This window comes from Pseudorca crassidens, chromosome 9, assembly GCF_039906515.1.
Source record: "Pseudorca crassidens isolate mPseCra1 chromosome 9, mPseCra1.hap1, whole genome shotgun sequence".
Taxonomy (NCBI): Eukaryota; Metazoa; Chordata; class Mammalia; order Artiodactyla; family Delphinidae; genus Pseudorca; species Pseudorca crassidens.
The window spans coordinates 13662671-13682068 of NC_090304.1; the positions used below are offsets into that span (position 1 = coordinate 13662671).

Below are 19398 nucleotides of genomic sequence, written 5' to 3' on the forward strand. Positions count from 1 at the left end.
GTTTGCAATTAAAGAAGCACAAAAATGCAAATCAGACTATTCCCTTATACTTTCTTTGTTTTTTCTTTTTTCCTGGTCTCCAGTAGTAGCCCCCTGAACCTAGATAAAAGCATACCATTGCTAAAAGTTAATTATATTTTTCTGTAAATCTTTCCTGGCTCAGGGCCTTTGTACATACTGTTCCTTCTGCCTAGAAGACCCACCTCATCCACACTTAGCCTGATGAATCTTACTCAGCATGCTAGTGTTAGTGCCTCTGACAGGCCTTCCCTGAACCCCCAAATCTAAATCAAGTCTATCCTTTCATAGAACCCTGTACTTTTCCTTGAACACCCCTATCATTTGTAGCTTTAAATTCATTTGTGAGATCATTCTTTTAATGTCTCTGTATACTTGTAGCCTCCCCAGCCATCAGAGTGTAAGTTCCAGGGACCCAATATATCTGTTTACTACTGCCTCTACAGTGTCTGGCACATAATATACCCATAATAAATACTTACTCCCACTAAGTGAGTTAATATTGGAAATAGGCATCCCTAGGCAGATAGGTATAGGACTCTTTTAGCTCCTTTCCTTTAGCTGTGCTTTCTCTTGTTTCTCTTGTTTTCCATTCTATAGCTTTAAGAACTCCTTCCTCCATTCACACAAGAAAGTGATCCTAGAGATGGAGCGATTCTTTTTTTAAGACTCATGTTCTTAACTTTTTAATCATGGTCTCTCAACCTCAGCACTATTAACATTTTGGGCTGAATAATTATTTGTTGTGGGGAGGGATGTCTTGCTTATTGTAGGATGTTTAGCAGCATCCATGGCCTCTACTCATTATTTGCCAGTAATACCTACTCCCCAAAATGTCTCTAGGCATTGCCCCATGTCAGCAAAAATCACTCCTGATTAAGAACCACTGTTTTAAAGTGTGGAAATGTCAAACGTTTTACTCTTTTAGAAGAATTATGTTTAGAATTCAGGTTGTTGAATGATGCCTGGGTTGTAAGAGGATTCTACCAACCCAACTGGATCAAAATAGTGCCCATTTCTATCTTGTTTCTGTAGCACCCCCAGGGTATCCTTTGAAAAGGCCATTAGTGATGGTCTAATTCAGGGCAATATTCTGATCTTAGAAATTCAGTCCCCTGGTCTGTCCTTCAAGGATGAGGAAAGGGGTGGTGTTTCTGAGGAAACGAATGTCTCTGAGACACTTCTGGAATTGGCAATCGCCTACAACTTTCCTAGGGGCATGTCCCAGGGGACAATAAAAGGGAGACAAACAGCCCATTCTGGCATGCTTTTCAGGATCTCTCACTCTAAACAAGACAGTCTGAGAGGCCTGGTAAAAATAAATATGGCTTAGCACTCCTGGCACAAGAGCAGTTTCTGACAGCCAAGACTTAACTCACCCTAGGGGGTGACCCAGCCAGGGACTATGCATGAAGTTCATTTCTCCCTATTGATATTCCCAGTGACTCACAGCAGCCTGGGATTGCTCTGTGCACCAGAACTGTGCTGAACCATGGAGGAGGAGGACTCGGGATGCACACAGAAAATTCGGTCTCTTGAGCCTGAGTCAGACAGGGACAGCCAGCTTCCCTGTTCCTCCTCAATCCCAGAAAAACAACACAAATCATGCCTTCTGGAAAGGAACCTGTCTTTTGAATACAGAGCGGAAACTGTTTATAAATTCTTAATCCCCTGACATTGAAAGTATGGTGACTGCCTGTTCTGGATTTTTTGGGGCAAATGTATTCATTATACCACACGTCCTTAGTTTTCATTGTGGGAAAAAAAAATGCTCTCCAGAATCCTAAGGTCTTCCTCAACAGGTCAAAAAGCAAGTCGTCGTAAGCAACGTATATTGAAACCTTGAGACCGACGAAGGCTGCATCAAAACGTTGTGGGGAGGAGGGATTGAGAATCAGCCTCTACTTTTTCACCCTTTTCTCCTTGGATTTTAGGCTAAGATGACATAGGCCTTAAAGGTTGACTTTTTCCTAGCAGTAAGATCAAGTAAGCCTGACCTGACTCGACTGCCGCCTTCAGTCGGCAAAAAGAACTACATACACAGAAAATGCCTCATGGTATTTGTTACCATGGTGACGTTAGTTCAACATTTCATCTGCATAAAAATTTTAGGCAAAACAGAATAGAGAAATACTGGCTAAGAAGCAGTTAACAACGCATTTTTTCCTTGCTATTGCAAAGTTAACGTTAGCTTTGGTCAAAGATGGTAATTTGAAGTGAAAGCCTTTGAAAAATTGCAGACGAGCGAGGATGAAATGGCAACCAATCCATTGGAGAAATCTCCCAATATCCTCTTTGCACTGTAACAAATTACTCTCCCCTCAGCTAACATGGCGCATTTGGGGCTTCCTCATTCTATTTACTAGTGAGAAGAAAGTGGTTTAACAAAATTGAAGATGATCCAAAGCCAGAAACTGTTGGCATACCAGCTTGGAGGGAAAAGCGATATACAGGACTCTAAGGAAGTTGGGGACTTGGACAAAAGTAGCAGGACAAGATTCAACCTAGAAAATGGCAGGTGGTAACAAAATTAATCCATATTATTAATATGCACTGGGGAGAGGCGTAGGCCACAAAGCTAAGACAAGAGAGGAATTTATAACTTTATGTACTAACCCAAAGGTTAAATATTGCTAGAAGGCCCTAGAGACTGAAGCTGGGAGGAGGCTGAGGTCTCTGAGAGAATACAACTGCAAGCGAGGGCTTACTTCCTTACCCCCTTCCTTTCTTGCCAGGATCTTAAAGTCAAAGAAGGTGAAGAGGCTAACTACGCTGATTTACAAAGACAGCCAGGAGGAACTACGTCTGGGCCAATTCTGGACGTCCGAGCGGGGGCGACAGGACCCAGACAACCACCTCAGGAAACGAGTAAACGAAAAGGGGAGGTCGTAGAATTATTTAGCTCTAGAACAACGCTGCCTAGGCGGGGGTGGGGGGAGGGGTGGAGAAAATCTCAGGAAAGGAATTTTGACAGTGAGAACGCTAGTTAAGACACAGCACTCCAGGCCCCCTGATGCCCCTTGTTTGATGTCCATAAAGACCGAGAGGATTATGCATTAGCAAGCCTTGTGTATTCTGAGACATCAATAAAGTCTGGACTTGGGGCCGGTAGGGGGGCCGGGGTCACGTCCAGGCGACTTGGGTCAGCCTGGGTGCACTTCTCTGACACAGAACTAGAGTGAGCGGGATCCAAGAGTTGCTGCTAGGATAAAACCTTTTCTAAGTTAAGGACTTTAAAGGAGTAGTACTGGGGAGAGTGAAGGGGGGCTCTCTTGAGGGCTAGGAACGTGGGGGCGGCTTGAAGAGGAGCTGGGCCAGCGCTGCAGGCGCCGGCGGCTGGGGTCTGGGGACCGGGGGGCGGGGGCCGAGGGCGGAAAGGGGCCGGGCCGGCGCTGGGGGCGGGACCAGGCGTGGTGGCCGTGGCGGGGGCTGCGGCGCTGGGGGCGGGGCAGGGCGGGGCGGGGCGGCCCGGCCCGGGACACCCCCTCCGGATCCGCTGGTGGGGCGGCTTCGGCTTCTGCAGCACTGGAGGCGGCAGCGGCCGGAGGGAGACTTGCGGGGCGCGCCCGCCACCGTGGACCGGGACGCTTCCCCTAGGGGACCCTCCGTCGACACCCTCCGCCGCGCCGTCCCGCAGGAGCCGGCGGGACCCCCGGCCGGCAGGGAGCGCCGGCGGCGGCGGCGGCACCATGAGGCGACCGTGGGGCGCGCTGCTGCTTGGCGCCCTGCTCTGCGCACACGGTAAGCGGCGCCGCCGCGCCTACGCCGACCGGCCCAGCGGGAAAGTTTTTCCCTGGGTCCGGCCGCGGCAGGAGTCACCTCCCGAGGGCGGGACGGCGCAGGCTGGGGCCTGGGACCCCTCGCCCTCACTCCAAGCAGGAGCCCAGAGGTTGTGTTCCGGGGAGGGGACCGGGAGCTCCCACAACTCCTCCAGTCCGAGACGGGACAGCGGTGGAGGAGCACTCCGGGCTCGGGTCTGGGCCAGGCTGGGGGGAAGGTCCGAGGCGCTCGCTCGCCTTCCCTCGCTGCTCTTTGAAGAGCTGGGGTGCTTCCCTTTTCAGGTTTAGACAGGGTCTCTGTGTCTGTGGTGCGAATGAATGTGGGCGAAGAAAGGGAGGCGGGGAGGGATGGTCGCTAAACCATAAATTGTAAATAGCCCTCTTTTCAGGGGCTGGGGGTCTCGGGCGGATTGCGGAGAGGCTCCAGAGGAATCTGAATACTTGAGCTCTGGGGATTCCTCCACTCGAGGAACAGTTCCTTGGACCCCGGACCATGCTCCCGCCGAGGGTCCTTGGGCACTGCCTGCTCGCAGCATCTTCACTTAGTGGTGTTTTGGGTTCCCTCTCCTGGTTGTGACCAATCAGCTTCCTGCCCTGGATCCTTCCCGGAGCGGGGGAGGGGGAAACAGGGTTGGAAAAGGGGCAGAGGAGGGACATAGGGAAGAAACTGCTGGAAGGCTCCCGCAGATCCGCCCTGGCCGGGATAGCTGGGCGGGTATCGCCGAACCTCAGAAGGCAGCCTCGCGGCCCGCGCGGTGGCCCTCGGGGAAGCTGGAGGGATGGCAGCAGGACTGCTGCTTCATCTGCTCCTTATTAATAACTTGTTTGGTACCGGTACGCAACTGGTGTGTGTGATTAGGGCTCCAGTGGAATCTGTTTCTCCGCAGCCGGCTAGGACCGTGGGTGCACTCTGTGATTTAGCAGCTGCCTCTAGTTTGTGCCCAAAGATCAAAGAACTTTGATCTTTGAATCCCAACCCTATTCACCCACCGCTGTTCAGCCGGGGGAGACACGAATCTTCCCATTCTCCCCGCTGCTGGGATGAGGCGGTGTTCAGAATAATGGGGTCTGTAGACCACGGCCTTGAGCCAGTTCTTTAACGTAAAGGGAGCTCGTGTGGAAATAATGCAAATTTCGGAACTTGCCTGGCGGGGCGTGGAGATGCCTGAGCACTTGTTTTAAAGGTGTTTACCTCCCAAATCCAAAACAGAGTTCTCTTGTCTGTTATTTAAATTCCCCGTGGGTTTTAAATGACTTTTTCCATGCCCACTCTAACCCGACCGAGCTCTTAACTCTTCCTCTCGGAGTAGTAGCCTGGGCGACCCACGTTCCTCTTTGCACCGTGCTCTCCCCCTCCCGAGCTCTCTCCTAGAAGGTTATTTGCAGCCTCTCTGGCGTGTCGGGACAGCGGCCCTACTGGGGTAGGAATGTAGCTGCTCTTCCCACCGCATGGGCCCCTTAAAGGGACAGCTATGCTTTTTGGGGGCTTTTCCCCTTCGGGCTGCAAGGGAAGAGGATGGAACTTTCCTCTCGGCCCCCTGGAGGAAGTTTTGAAAAAGATCAAGGGAAATGGCACGGCACTGAAAAAAAAAAAGGGCCAAAACGGATACCAACAAAGCCAGAGAGGAGATTGTCGCCTTCTGCCCTAGGGAAAGGGGAGCTGGAAGGTTCCGGGCTGAGACTGGCCAAGAGGATTTTATCGCTCCAGAGCTGTCAAAATTGCCTAACACTACATCTGCATTGAGAACGGGGGTAGAAAATTATGTATATTTTATGCTTCACAGAAGAAGGTTGGGAGGGTTCTGGGTAACTATTTGGGTTCTTTTTAAGGACAAAATATTTAATGGAAACTTCTAAGCATGGCAGGCTTTCTGTGCATGTGAATAAGGACACTCCATGGCACCAAGATCTAAACTTCGCCTGGCCTGATACTGAGCCATCCTCAGAGGCTTGGAGGGGACAGATTCATGGTTCATCAACCAGTGAGACTGAGCAGTCGCTCAACCAAAAATATCACCACAAGGATCCCGCACTATGTTCCAGGGGCTCAGGGAGAAGACAGTGTGTCATAGTAGATCAGTTAGGCAGATCTGACCTCCGCTAGGAATGAATTCAAGACAATAAGATATAAGGTGCTTATTTGGATGCTGCTAGTACTTGGGGCTTTTCCTAGAGCCTGTGGGATTGGCCTGAGCCTATATAATACTCCAACCTTAAAGATTTTGGAAGGGAACTTGATTGCTGGTAATAGCCCTGGGTATCTGCCTATTGAGGGTTGACGTGAGGCCTCAGACAATCCACCACCATTTGAAGAGTGGAAACCCTGTTTGTCTTGGAGATCTCTTCCAGGTAAGCTTTGGTAGATAGAGGGTTATATCTGAGGATGAGTGCAAATGAGTGGAGCTGAGACTGGTTTCTTTTCCATCTGGTGTTTTCATGGTGCTTGGTTGACCTTGTCCCTGATCTTACTGGACTTGTGAAAGATGCTTGGCTTGTCACTGACTTTGGATTTCCTCTTCTGTCCCCTGTTGCATATCAGATAACATCTTTGGGACTGGCACATGGTATTAAGAATGACAGGTGCAAGGGAACTGAGTATGACCATGTCTGATACAGAGCACGTTGGGCATGTCCATTTTCTGGGCCAACAGAGAACACAGGAAATCACAGAGGACAGGATATTTTACACGTCTTTCTCATTCTTTCTATGGATTGACTGCTAATCTTGATCCCTAAGAAGAAGGAAAATGGGAGAGACTGGCTATGTTGCTTCTCCTTTGAAGAGAAGATTCATCCTAGGGGCTTCCAAAATAGGAACAGAATTTTGGAGACTACTTTAAAAAGTAGTCTTGTCTTTTTTTGTGATTGGACACATCTCATAATTTCGAGACAGTTCCATGCCCATGGCTGACTAGGTCTGTTAGCCTGTTCCAGCCACAGTCTCTACATTCCTTGATGCAGTTTAGCCATGAGTTTTGTCACAGTTGCCTGGACATGGGGCATCTGGCCCCAGACTGTGTCTGGATTACCATCTCAGCTTCAGCATTGGAAGACCTTTTCCCCTTCTCAGCCTGGTGGGATTCAATATCCCAGGAAAGCCTTCCTGCCAACTGGTTGGCTGGCAGAGCCAGGCTTTGGCCCTATAAATAGCTCTGATGAATGCCTGTACTTGCCTCTCTCCTTCCAGCTTCGAGCTGACAGGGTCAGTTCCTTCTCCCCAGCACACTCAGGAGCATTCCCTAAACTGGGCTCTGCACCCATTCATTTGTTCATTCATTCCCCAGACACACATTTGTCAAGTGCTAATCTAATCACTGCATACATAGCTCTGTGATCAAGAAGCAGAGGCAGGCCTGGGTTTGAATCTTGGCTTCGCCACATCTTTGTGACCCTGTACAAAACACTTTATCACCCTGAACTTCGGGGTTCATATCTGTAAGTGGGGGGCGGGGGTGGAGTAGTAATAAATTATCATGTGAGGATATTGTAAAAATTAAATGAAATAATAGTATGTTCAAACCATTCGGCACAGAATCTGACAACTACTCTGTTACCACAGGTCTGGGTAAATGTTAGTTGCTTGTTAGCATGCTTGCAGAAGTGGATTAGAGACGGTTCTTGCCTTTGGACTACGGGAACCAGACAACCGTAGTTATACTACAGTGTCATGTGCTAAAATGGAGGCTCAGCCCTTCATTTCAGCTGGTTTTTTGCTTTCTTTTTTTAAAGATCTTGCCCTTTCTTTTCCCCCTTGAAAACCTAATGAAACCTAAGCATATTTCCCTCCTGTCCACACTTCAAAAAAGAGATTAAGCGATACCATGAGTCTAGGGGACCCACTCTGCCTTAGTTCTCCTGGGAGAGGGCCTGGGATGTGGGGCTTTCCTCTGAGAGCTTCCCTGTTAAAAGCCCTGTGGTCAGGGATGCAGCCAGGCATCTCACCCTAAGGTTGCTGTGACCCGGGGTGAGAGGTGCTGGCTGAGGTCTCTTGTAGCTGGAACAGTTTAGAATTCCAAGCTCTCCCTCCCACTGGCCTGGGAAAGGAGTCAGGCCCCAGAGCTCATAAGATAGTAATTGCCCCAATTTGGGGGCCGGGCATTGGGGAGCTGCCTTCCTTCATGACTACTGTCTTCAATCAGGAATCCTGTCAGCGTGCAAGGATAATTGATTCAGGTCTCAAGCCCAAGACTCGCTCCTCCCTCCCCCCACCCAGCCCCCAGCTCCTCCACCCCCAAGTTTGACCCCTGTTGTCTCTTTGTTTCTTCCATTTAAGTTGGTGCCAGAGATGTGATGGTTTTGGGGGCTGCGGCAAGTTGACCATAACCAAGAGCAGCCGTTCAAAAGAGCTGATTCTCTAGCTTCCCTGGCTGTCGTTTGACTCCATTTTCTGTTCTGCATTTTTGATTTAGCAAGAAGCAAACATCCTTGGTGCCCTTGGGCACCTCTTACGCCCTTCTGAGCAAACTTTATTCTTTCACGGCACGTAGGCATTCCCATCCTTGCTCACAGCTGAGTGGATTGCCTGCAAGCTTCCCTAATGCTCTGCTCCCCTGCCCATTCAGGTTAGAGTGAGAAGGGGAAGGGCGCTGCCTGAGCCCCAGCCGGGAAAAGCCTTGCCGGAGACTCGGGACTCGCTGCAAGCCCGGACATGGCCTACAGGAGCTCCCCCCTCACCTCTGTGCTGAGCCAGGGAGGATCGGAGTTGCGAGCAAAGCCGGAAACAAAAGACTGGGAGCAAACCTCCCATCTGGCTGAGAGGCAGCACAAAGGTGCTGCTGCATAATTTATCACCGGAGGTTTTCTGGGGCCGGGAAGCTCCTGGCTCCAGGCAGCACCTTTTTGGAGGAGAGGGTCCCTCCCCCTGTCCCATCTGGGTGTAGGGCCAGGCAGGTACAGATTAGGGTATTGGGAGAAACACCTGATTAGCACGTGAAATAAAGAAGCTTTGAGGTTGGAAGCACCTCCAGTGATCTCTCCTCGCTCTGCAGCTCCGCTTCCTGCCTGGCCTGCAGGGCAGGGGTGGGGGGGAAATGCTCCAAATGTTCCCTTCGTTGGCCCCAGCCTTGGGAACCCGACTGTCACCGTGGCATGGATGAGGACAAGAGATAGTTTCACTGTTAGGGACTACAGCCTTCTGGAAACCAAATACAGATGCCAGGTTCTAATATCCATAAGCCTAGTAAATAAGAAAGGGGATTTCCCTCCTTTTTCCACTCCCCTGCCACACTCACTGTCAGTTGAAATGAGAAATTTCAACCACAGGTTCAGAGAAGCAGTAAAAGTGAATGACTTTAAAATATACCTCCCCCAAATGAGAATTTCTGCTCCTCTGGGAGTGATCTCTGGTGACCATTTTTGCCCAACAAGCTGGGGACGTGTGGTCTAGAAATTACAAATGTATTTCTGGGGCATTTCACATTCGTGAGTCTTTTGCTGTACTGCTGGCACTCCAGGTGTTAGCGTGTTTTATCACATTTACTCCTCACCATATCCTTATAAGGTAGATTCTGTTAGATTCCTGTCTTACAGATGGGAAACTAAGGCTTAGGCCATTTGCTATCACACAGCTAGTGAGTAACTGACCTAGGATTTGAACCCAGAGCCTAAGCTGTTAACTCTCTAATCCATACTGCCTCTTAGCATAGAATCTTCTGTATCTAAGCTATACCAGAATGTCTTGGTCGGGACTGTCTGTATTTTATCTTAGATTGCCCTCTCCTCTGTGTTTTCGGTCTTCATCGTCTCAGGGAATCCCAATTCTCATAATTCTTTATGAGAATTACCTTTCAGGTGCTTCTTGATGGAGTGAGGCTTAAAAAAGCTCCCAGAAGGGGAGATATGGTTTGTTGCTCCCTGAAGCCACATGTTACTCTGTGGACCTTGGGTTTTGAGATGTAAGGGGAGAGGAAAGCAGTACTTTGAGCAGCCCCTCAGAGAGCACAGCCACATTCAATCCCTGTTGGATTTGTGAAATCTGTTGACTAAGCTTCTAGGCAGGGTAAGAAGCCTGTATGGCGAGGTAGCTACATTACTGGGTTGAGAGAGAGGACACAGATGAAGATGATGGGGTTAATAACAACAACAACAACAACAATAATAGCTGCTTATGTATTATGTATAATAGCTACTTTATATGTATTATTTCATTTAAACCTCCCAGCAACCTTATGAAATAGGTACTATTATTACCCCCGATTCATAAAAAAGGAAACTAATCCATTTCTAAATTGCTCTGTAATTTAGGTTCTAAATGCTCTTTTCTATGTTTGCCTCCTAAGAATTGGTTGATGATAAATTAGGTAAGGATAAAGGATACCATGTACTTCAAGCTCCCCCAGAGAAGGGCAGTAAAGCAGGACTCTTGCCACAAGACTCTCTCCCACCTCTTCCTGTGGTCACTCATGCCACCAGCTTAACCCATGGGAACAGCACTGCAGCTTGGCGCACAGTTGGATTTTTCGACATCTCAAGCCCTGAAATATTAGGACTTAATCATGGGGTGGATGGATAAGACAGTCTGGATGAGTCAAATTCTATAATAGCAATAGTAGGTGCTACCATTTATCAAGAGCTTAGTATATGCCAGGCATTATGCTAAGGGCTTTTTATGAATTAAGTAATTCAATTCTCATAATATCCATGGGAAGTAGGGGCTCTTATTATCTCAATTTTCCAGATGAAAAACTAAGGTATAAAGAGATTATACCTGGTCCAATGGCCAGGAATTAGCTTAGTTTTGTTTCCATGTTCTTAACACTATGCTCTTCTGCCTCATAACTTTGGAAGCTGACCATTAAGGACTTCTTTTCTGTGTTTAAAAGTGGCAAGAGAAGGCTGACCTTGTTGGGACCAATAATCATGTGATTTATGGTATCACTTTAGAGAGGGCCCACTAGGAGAAGACTTTATCAGATAGATTTTCAAACCAGGTAAGGCTGGCCTCTAGGGATCTAGGGACAGAAATAAGGAGAGTCACGGCATGTCAGTATCACAGCTTGATAATACAGCCAGTGAAAGGAACTCCTGTTGGAGAAAGGAGTGAACTTAAGCTGGATAGAACTAGGAAGCCACCTTAAAAAGAAGATTCCTGTTTTCTTGAGTATAGGGTAGGTAGGAAATAACCACTTTTATTTCTCATATTCTGGGCTTCTCTTTTCCTATGACTCCCAACTGTCACAAGATTCTAATGGAATGTGTCATTCATTCGTTTCACAAACTTATATTGATCATCACTACATACCAATCCCTGAACTGTGCACTGAAAACAAATACAAAGCTCTATATCATACAATTCCAACCATCAAGAGGCTTCTGGTCTAGTAAGTGAACAATGGTCCCACAGTGAGCTAAATGCTACCGTAAGAGGAGACACCAAGGGCCTCTGGGGCACGCAGCAGGGGCTTTCAATTCAGCTGGGGCTTTGTGGGTCCAGGTGGGGCAGCATCAAGAAAGGGTTCATGTTCTGGCCTCCTTCTACTGCCAGCCATTTACCTTGTTTGGTATTGGTTCCAATGTTTTCTGTGCAGGCTCTGTCCTCTCAAACAGTGGCTGTATAGCTACCCGAGTCTCTCCAGACTGCAGGTATCTCTTGGGTGAGACTAGATCCATTTCCATATGGCTTTTGGCTGTCACCCCTTTCAGTTGTGTCAGTCTTGTCTGGCTGCATGGGCTTCCCTTTCAGTGAGAGACGCTTACTGAGTAAGCTGCCCAAGGAGCTGAAATCAGTGGATTGGTCCCTTGATTGGCCTGGATGTAGTTCAAAGTCATTCCAAATAACTTATCCTCATTAAATAAGGTTTATATCTTCACCGTTGCTGCCAGTTGTTAGGAGAAGAGAAGAGAGCTTTGGTATGTTATGAAATAAAACATCCTTCACTTATATGAGTGATGATTCCTCCCTTTCCCATTGTAATCCCTTCCACGTTGGGGTAGCTGTCATATCCCAACACTCACAGAACACCCCTTAAGCCTTCTCATTTCTGGTTCAACTTGAAAAAGCTGCTCTGTAGCTGTGTATAGTCATTGTACACCTTGGGCCTCCAAGTGACAGGTGTGGTCCACCTTGAGCTGAGCTTTCTGTGGGGCGATCGGGAGCAGTGCCTCTCTTTTTTTTTTTTTTTTTGCCTGTGCCTCGTGACTTGTGGGATTTTGGTTCCCTGACCAGGGATCAAATCTGGGCCCTCAGCAGTGAGAGCACAGAGTCCTAACCATTGGATAGCCAGGGGAATTCCCAGCAGTGCCTCTCTAACTTGAGTGTGCATCAGTGGGAAGCTTTATTGAAAGTCCAGATTCTGAGATCATATTAAGAGAAGAATGTTGGTCTAAGGGTCCGAATGGGGCTGCCATCCTGGCTCTCCTACTCACCCCATGACCTGGGCCAAAGTAGATGATCTTACCAATTAAATGGGTAGTCCTGTAATGATTAAATGAGAACGCAAGTGTGTATGCAGACGTAGCTTGCAAACTGTCAAGAAAAACTGCAAAACATAATCATTTGTTGTCTGAAGCCCTGCCCTTTTCTGGACCAACACAGTACCAAGGCACTCTTTCGAAGGGCTAGGGTTCCATACTCTCCTTGCTTTACTACTTTACCTTAGCGCAAGGGAAATTGGTCTTTGGCCTCAGCAGTAGCCAGAAGGAGAGGTCACTGCTTGAGATCCATAAACTCACCGCACATTTGCCAATCCAGAATGCAGAAAGAAGGACCCCAAAATCCCAGTGTTATAAATCCCCTTTTTTGATCTCAGGGTATTGGAAATTCTCATAATAGCAATACCGCTTATTAGGAGGCAGTATTCATGAAGAGATTAAGAGCAGAGGATCTGGAATTGACCTGCCTGTGTGTGAATGCTGGCTCCAACCCTTAGTATCTGTGTGACCTGTCAACAGACTTCCCCTCCCTGTGTCTCAGTGTCCTCACCTGTAAGGTGGTGATAATAATAACAGTGCCACTTCCCAGGGTTGTTGAGAGCATTCAGTGATGTGGCATAAGAAAAGCACTTAGAAAAGTATTTGGAGGGCACATGGTAAGTACTCAGTAAATGATGGCTGTATTTTTATGAAGCTTTTGCTGTGTGCCAGCCCTGCGCTAAGCAGTCTACATGGATTATTTAATCTTTACAAAACCCTTTGTGGTAGAACTGTTGTTATTCCCATTTTATGGATGAGGAAACTGAGACTCAGAGGGATTAAATAACTTGTTCAAAGCTGTAGAGTTAGTGTAGAACCAGGACTTGAACTCCAGCCTCTCTGACTCAAGAATCTGTGTTCTCTCACGTATTACACTGTGTCTGGTAGTGTAAGCAGATGGGCGTTGCCCTGCTTTCCTTCCGAAGAAAGCAGTGAGAAAGTGGTCAGATGGCTGAGATTTTGGTTAACCTCCCAGGAAGGCCCTATGAGCACATTACCATGTATCCTAAAAGCTGAATAACTTGATGATCAGGGATAGTGAACACTTTGGGAGGAGGTCTTTTCCATGTTGAATTGCATTAGGTTGAAGGTTCCATGCCCTTTGAGGCCACGGTAGCTTGCAGTGTGGCTGGCAAATAGCTTTCAAGGCCAGAAGCACAGCTGAGTGTTCTAACTGAACACTTCTTAAAATGAAGACCGCGTTTTGCCACCCGCAGTCATTTGTATCCTTTCTTCACTCACCGTTCTTTTAGTTAAGAAGGGTTAAAAGCTGTCCTTTATGATCACAGCCAGGACTTGAGTGAAAAGGCAGAATTCCACCTCCCAGGATCCCAGAGGGGCAGCAGTTGTCCAGAAGAGCTGGGGTTTGGAGTATAATGTGTCTGTTTACTGTATGAACACCCAAGCCAAGAGTTTGCCTGTCGCCGGCTGCCTGACCTTCAGATGTTGCTCTGACATGCAGGAAGTCATGACTCTTCAGCAACTAACTTGATGCCCACTGGATGGAATGCTTTGTTCCTGAAGTCTGCAGGGGAAACTCAGGACCTGCTATCACTCAGCTAAAAGGGGGCTGGGGGGAGGCTAAACAAAACCCTGAAGGCTCCGCTTTTACCTTGTGGATTCCTTTTGACTTGCATGCAGCCTGAAATGCTGCTGTCCTTGATCTCCTGATCCTCGTACTGAGGTTCTTAAAGTCAAGGCCTTTCAGAAAAAGCTAGCCCCCAAATCCTCATGCCTGCACACCCCCAGCATGCATTTCTGGAGCATCCTTGGTGTTCCCAGGCAGGAGGTTAGCCTCTTTCACGTTTATCTTCATGTCCAACCCTTGCGGCTTTTTTTACACACAAGGAAACAGGCTAAGGGGCTATGGGATTCGTACAAGGGGGCACAGCTGGTCAGTGGGACCCAGCTCTGTGCGCTCCAGGTCCAGTGCTTCCTCCTCCTCTCCCCCCAGTGCCCCCTCTTCCTCTCCATTCTTGTCACCCCCTTACCCTGATCTCCTCCTTGGTGTGGCCCCGCTCCCTGCTGTGCGTGGCTAGCAGCATTTCTCAACCTCCATTGACATTCCAGGCTGGATAACTTCTTTGTTGTGGGCGCCTGCCCTGTACATGGTAGGATGTTTAGCAGCATCTGTGGCCTTTATCCTCTAGATGCTGCCGGTACCACCAATCACAACCAAAACGTCATCATGCATTGCCAAATGCCCCCAATCTTCAACTGAGGCCAGTCTTCAATGAAGGAGAAAAATCATCCCTCATTGGGATGACTTTTAGCTTTATTCTTAGCCTTATTCTTCCTCTTCACCATTCTTCCCCGAGAAAGAGGTCAGCGTGTTGGTGGTGAGCCCCATGGCATGGAGTCCTCTGGAATACTTAATCATTGCTCTTTCATCCCAGCCAGAGTTCCCTAAAGCAGTGCCTATCGCTGTGATGAGCTGGTCAAACTTACAAAAGTTCCTCAGGCTCTGGTGTCCAGGGTCTGAGTGAAAAAAGCCCTCATCCCTTCTCAGTGCTCTCAGAACAGGCCCAAGAGGATGGGACTGGGTCTTCAGTGCTTCCCTGGGAAGAATCCTCTGTCCTGTACTTGCAGAGAGATCTGGAGAGACAGGAGTGCTGGGCTTGGAGTGGGGCCTTCCTATGAAGTATAGAGATGCTGCCCCTTTCAGATGGATTCCCGTGGCTTCTGCAGGAAATCCTGCATCTTTTCTAGGGCAGCTGATTCCCTTAGCATGTGGAGGGGGAGGGCAAGGCCTCAGTTGAAGATCGGGTGAAAGCTGTGGTCCTTCACTCCAGAAACGTACACTTTGCCTGTTGTTTCAGGGGTTCACAGATACCAAAGGTTGGCCGTCCCTCCCATCCATTTGCAGGTTAGGGGCCCTTGCTTTATGCTTACACTTATCCTTGGGGTTGAAGTGGAGAGGGAGGGGTCTTTGGCTCCCCTTTTGCTTTTGGTGGGAATAACAGTCCACCCTTTCATTCTGGGCCCTAAACCCTAAGCTGGCTTGAGTAATATAATACAAGGTGAGGATGTAGTCAAGGAGATGAGCTGAGAGAGAAGCTGGGCCCTGTAAACAGGAAAGGAAGCGGGATGGCAATTCGGGAGCTGACTCCTTCCCTGTTCCAGCCCAGCCTGAGGGCAAGGCCCAGCTGAGGGGAGGAAAGGGAGGAGAAAGCAAGCGGAGGAGATGAGCAAGGGAGAGGTGACCCCCTTCTTTCCCAGCTGCAGCAGCCCAGCGGGTTAGATGAATGCTGGGAGGGGGGAGGGTGACCCTGGCAGAACCCTTTGTTCCAGCTGAGGCTGGAGCGGGGGCACCGAGCCATTCACACGCCATCCCAGGGCATCCTGCTGGGCACGCTGGGGAGGGGGCACAGCAGCCGGTCATGGGACTTGGCCAGGCAGATAGCTGGATGCTCAATAGGGAAGCCTAGCTGCGTGCTGCGGAGGCTGCGGGAGGGGCTGCTTCTGCCATCCTTCCTTCAGGCTGTGGCCGGTCCCGCAGACCAGAAGGCCCTGACTGGTCCCAGTCGCTCTGCCCTGAGGCAGCCTGGTTTCCTGGTCCCGCTTCTCCTGGTCACCCTCCTTAAAGCGAGTTCTAACTCAGGGACTCACAGCAGCGCCTGTTGCTCCCTGCTCCCTCGTGTGATTTCTTATCCCTAAAGGGGCTCCAGCATTGTAATTCCACTCTTATTTCTTGTTCTCCCTGGCCAATGTCCTGGTCCTGGATAGAGGCAAAAGCACCCATAACTCCACCTACTTTTGGAGGGAAGGATATGGAAACCTTTCTACGTCGCCCGTGCTGTCCCTGGCTCCCCTTCCTCAAGACCACCAGCCCTCTAGGTGGCATCATTTGTCCCTGGGCCTTTGGGGGTGTGTGCAAAAAAACCCTGTCATAGAAGGGATACTGGACTGTTTGTGAGCCCAAAGTCAGAGGGTATCTTCTTGACCATTTGTGCCTTGGAGGAGGGGGAAGGCACGATTATATGGTCCACACCTCCCTGCAGCATCACTGTGGCCTCCTAGGTGACGGTGCTCCTAGACATGGCTCCTCTACCTTGCCCCCCTGGAATGCTCTTTGGTTGCGTGGGAGCTGAGCCCTCACTGGTTCCTCTTCCCTCTTCCCAGGCCTAGCCAGCAGCCCCGAGTGTGCTTGTGGTCGGAGCCACTTCACGTGTGCAGTGAGTGCCCTCGGCGAGTGTACCTGCATCCCCGCCCAGTGGCAATGTGATGGAGACAACGACTGCGGGGACCACAGCGATGAGGACGGATGTAGTAAGAACCTCCCCATGGGACGCTGGGAAGTGGTAGAAGGTGTGAGGGAGCAAGGACAGGTGTGATGGCCTGTTTTGTGCATCAGCTGTGTCGGACTCAGAGTTGGACTCTCTCGAGGGTGACGGATATTAACAGATGGGTGGTTTCTTCACAATATATATGGCTTCAGCCCTCCCATATTTCCATGCATGTATGGCCAATAAAACAAATTTTGAAACAAGTACAGGAGAAAACATTTGAAATTACAGGTGGTCTCTTTAATTAAATAGATCTCTCTGTATTTATGTGAATATGTGTATCTATTGCATATTTGTGCATTTTAAAATGTGCATACTATACGTGGATGCCGAGTATTTCTGTGTTTCTTATGTTGGTATTCTTTGTAATCACACCTTTTCAAATAACATAAACTTTGTAAGAAATCAGATATTCTCATGAAATCTCCCCTTTCCCCTAGTGTCGTAACATGCACAACAGGCTAGGGTATCCTGTCTTGGATATGTAGTAATATTACTCCTGAGCCAGTTACTTGTCTGGATTCAGGGTTGCAGTCTCCACCCTGCAGCACCTATATCTGAGGGAGGCTAATTAGTCTCAGAAGAGTGAAGCTGCAACCTGGACCTTATTAACCCTAACCAGTTTAGCTAATTGTGATGATGGTAAGTGGCTCGCTTTCATGTAGCACTTTGGAGGTCTCAAAAGACCTCGCTGAGTCGATTATAATTATCCCCATTGTACAGTCAAAGAACCTGTAGCTCAGAGAGGGTAACTGGTTTGTGTGATAAGTGATGAGTTCTCGAACTTGAAGTTGAGCCCAGGTGTGTCAATCATCATTTGATAAGAGGAAATGGGGAAAAATACTTTTGTTTGTCTTTTCATGTTTTCCTTAACTGCTTTCCTAGTGGTTTTGAGCTCCTTGGGCTCTTCTGCCTTCTGAATCCCTGACCACCACTCCCTGAGAAAGCTCTGGCTTCTTAACTGCTGTTTCTGCTTGGTTCTCCATCAGCTGGGGGCAGGCGTAGGAGTCTGTGAGGAAGGACTGTAATTCAGACAGGGAGTTACCAAAGGATTTCTGGCCCGGTTGAGCCTGCCTGAGTAAGTGCGCCAGACTGACACTCGTTTCCCTTCTTTTGCGGGGACTCAGTGCTACCCACCTGCTCCCCTCTTGACTTTCACTGTGACAATGGCAAGTGCATCCGCCGCTCTTGGGTGTGTGACGGGGACAACGACTGTGAGGACGACTCCGATGAGCAGGACTGTCGTGAGTGCTGGCGGGGCTGGGCAGGTTCCATCAAGCTCTGCTGGGAAACAATTTTCAATCAGAGAATGATGCCACAGGGGCTTCCCTGGCAGTCCAGAGGTAGATACTTGGCCTTCCAATGCAGGGGGTACAGGTTCAATCCATGGTCGGGGAGCTAAGATCCCACATGCCTCGCGGCCAAAAAAACCAAAACATAAAACAGAAGCAGTATTGCAACAAATTCAATAAAGACTTGAAAATGATGCCCCAGCCCGTGGTCTTTGGCTCTTGTCCTTCCACCTCTTCTCTTGGTCAGATAAGCCCCCGGAGACAGCCACCTCCTAGGCTCCCTTGGGAAGCATCAGAACTGCTTGGCTGCTCTGCTCTGCAAGGCTCTCTGCTGGGCTCCCAGGCGCTGGCCCCACTGCCTGTAGCAGCCTGACCGCTCTGTGCCCACAGCCCCGCGGGAGTGTGAGGAAGACGAGTTCCCCTGCCAGAATGGCTACTGCATCCGGAGCCTGTGGCACTGCGATGGTGACAACGACTGTGGTGACAACAGCGATGAGCAGTGTGGTGAGCAGTGCTCCAGGGAGGCAGGCGAGGTGGCTGGTGAATGGCATGGCCATGGGGAGAAAGGGCAGCAGGGGCTCTAGCACTGCCCGAACCTTGAACTGCCCAGGTGCCTGGAGCAGCTGGAGGAGAGCAGGAGGGGCAGAGCAGCCAGACCCCCCCGGAACCACAGAATAGGAGCCTGAGGCCCAGTCTCTCCAGGGCTTCGGCTTTCCCCTTGGGAGTCTGCACCGAATCTGTGGTGTCTTGCAGGGCCTGGGTCAGACTCCCAGGGGCAGTGAGGATGGGAGTCAGGGAGGATTGCAGGAGGGTTGCCGGTGGGGCTCCTGCAGGATTGTTGTCCCATTGCGTCCCCCCAGACATGCGCAAGTGCTCCGACAAGGAATTCCGCTGCAGCGATGGAAGCTGTATCGCTGAGCACTGGTACTGCGATGGTGACACTGACTGCAAAGATGGCTCTGACGAGGAGAGCTGTCGTGAGTGGCCCCAGAACTCAGGCTCTTGGGCTGGGATGGGGCAGAGAGCTCCATGCCATGGGCTGAGGGCCAGGCTGAGGAGTGCATGAACAGTGGGCAAGGAGTGTGGGTTCTTAAGAAGCGGCTCCTCCTAGGTTGAGCCAGGGAGGGAACAGGTTCCCCAGGTGGGAAGGGAGGTCTCCCTTTGGTCCACCAGAATATGGGAGTCTATAAGGGCCATCCCAAATGAAACCTGGTTTCTTTGTCTGAGCATCTTGCTCCTTTGAGGAGTCAGGGCCCCTCTCCTCTGTCCAGGACTGAGTGTATTCCCCTCCCCGCCCCTGCCCTCCTTCCAGCCTCGGCAGTGCCAGTGCCCCCCTGCAACCTGGAGGAGTTTCAGTGTGCCTACGGCCGCTGCATCCTCGATATCTACCACTGCGATGGTGATGATGACTGCGGAGACTGGTCGGACGAGTCTGACTGCTGTGAGCGCTCTGGCCAGCTGGGTGGGGGAGGGGAGGCCAGGCTGGGAGGAACTCCTGGTGTGGCAAGGCACAGGTGCCACCTGGGTCAGGAGCTCAGGGGACAAGCTTTTGGTTTCCCTGGTCCCTACTGAGCAAAGATAGAAGAGCCTGGGTGCTGGGGCTGGGGCTTTCTG

The 19398-nt window shown here is 49.8% G+C and overlaps 1 protein-coding gene across 1 annotated transcript in view; it reads left to right on the forward strand.

Moving 5' to 3' along the window:
* The first annotated feature begins 3503 nt into the window (after window positions 1-3503).
* LRP4 (LDL receptor related protein 4) overlaps window positions 3504-19398 on the forward strand; it is a 52534-nt gene continuing 36639 nt past the window's right edge. The window contains exons 1-6 of the mRNA XM_067749160.1: window positions 3504-3759; window positions 16329-16475; window positions 17620-17736; window positions 18175-18288; window positions 18645-18761; window positions 19097-19225. Of these exons, the coding sequence (XP_067605261.1) occupies window positions 3708-3759; window positions 16329-16475; window positions 17620-17736; window positions 18175-18288; window positions 18645-18761; window positions 19097-19225 (676 nt within the window). The 5' untranslated portion in view covers window positions 3504-3707. The remainder of the gene's footprint in view (window positions 3760-16328; window positions 16476-17619; window positions 17737-18174; window positions 18289-18644; window positions 18762-19096; window positions 19226-19398) is intronic.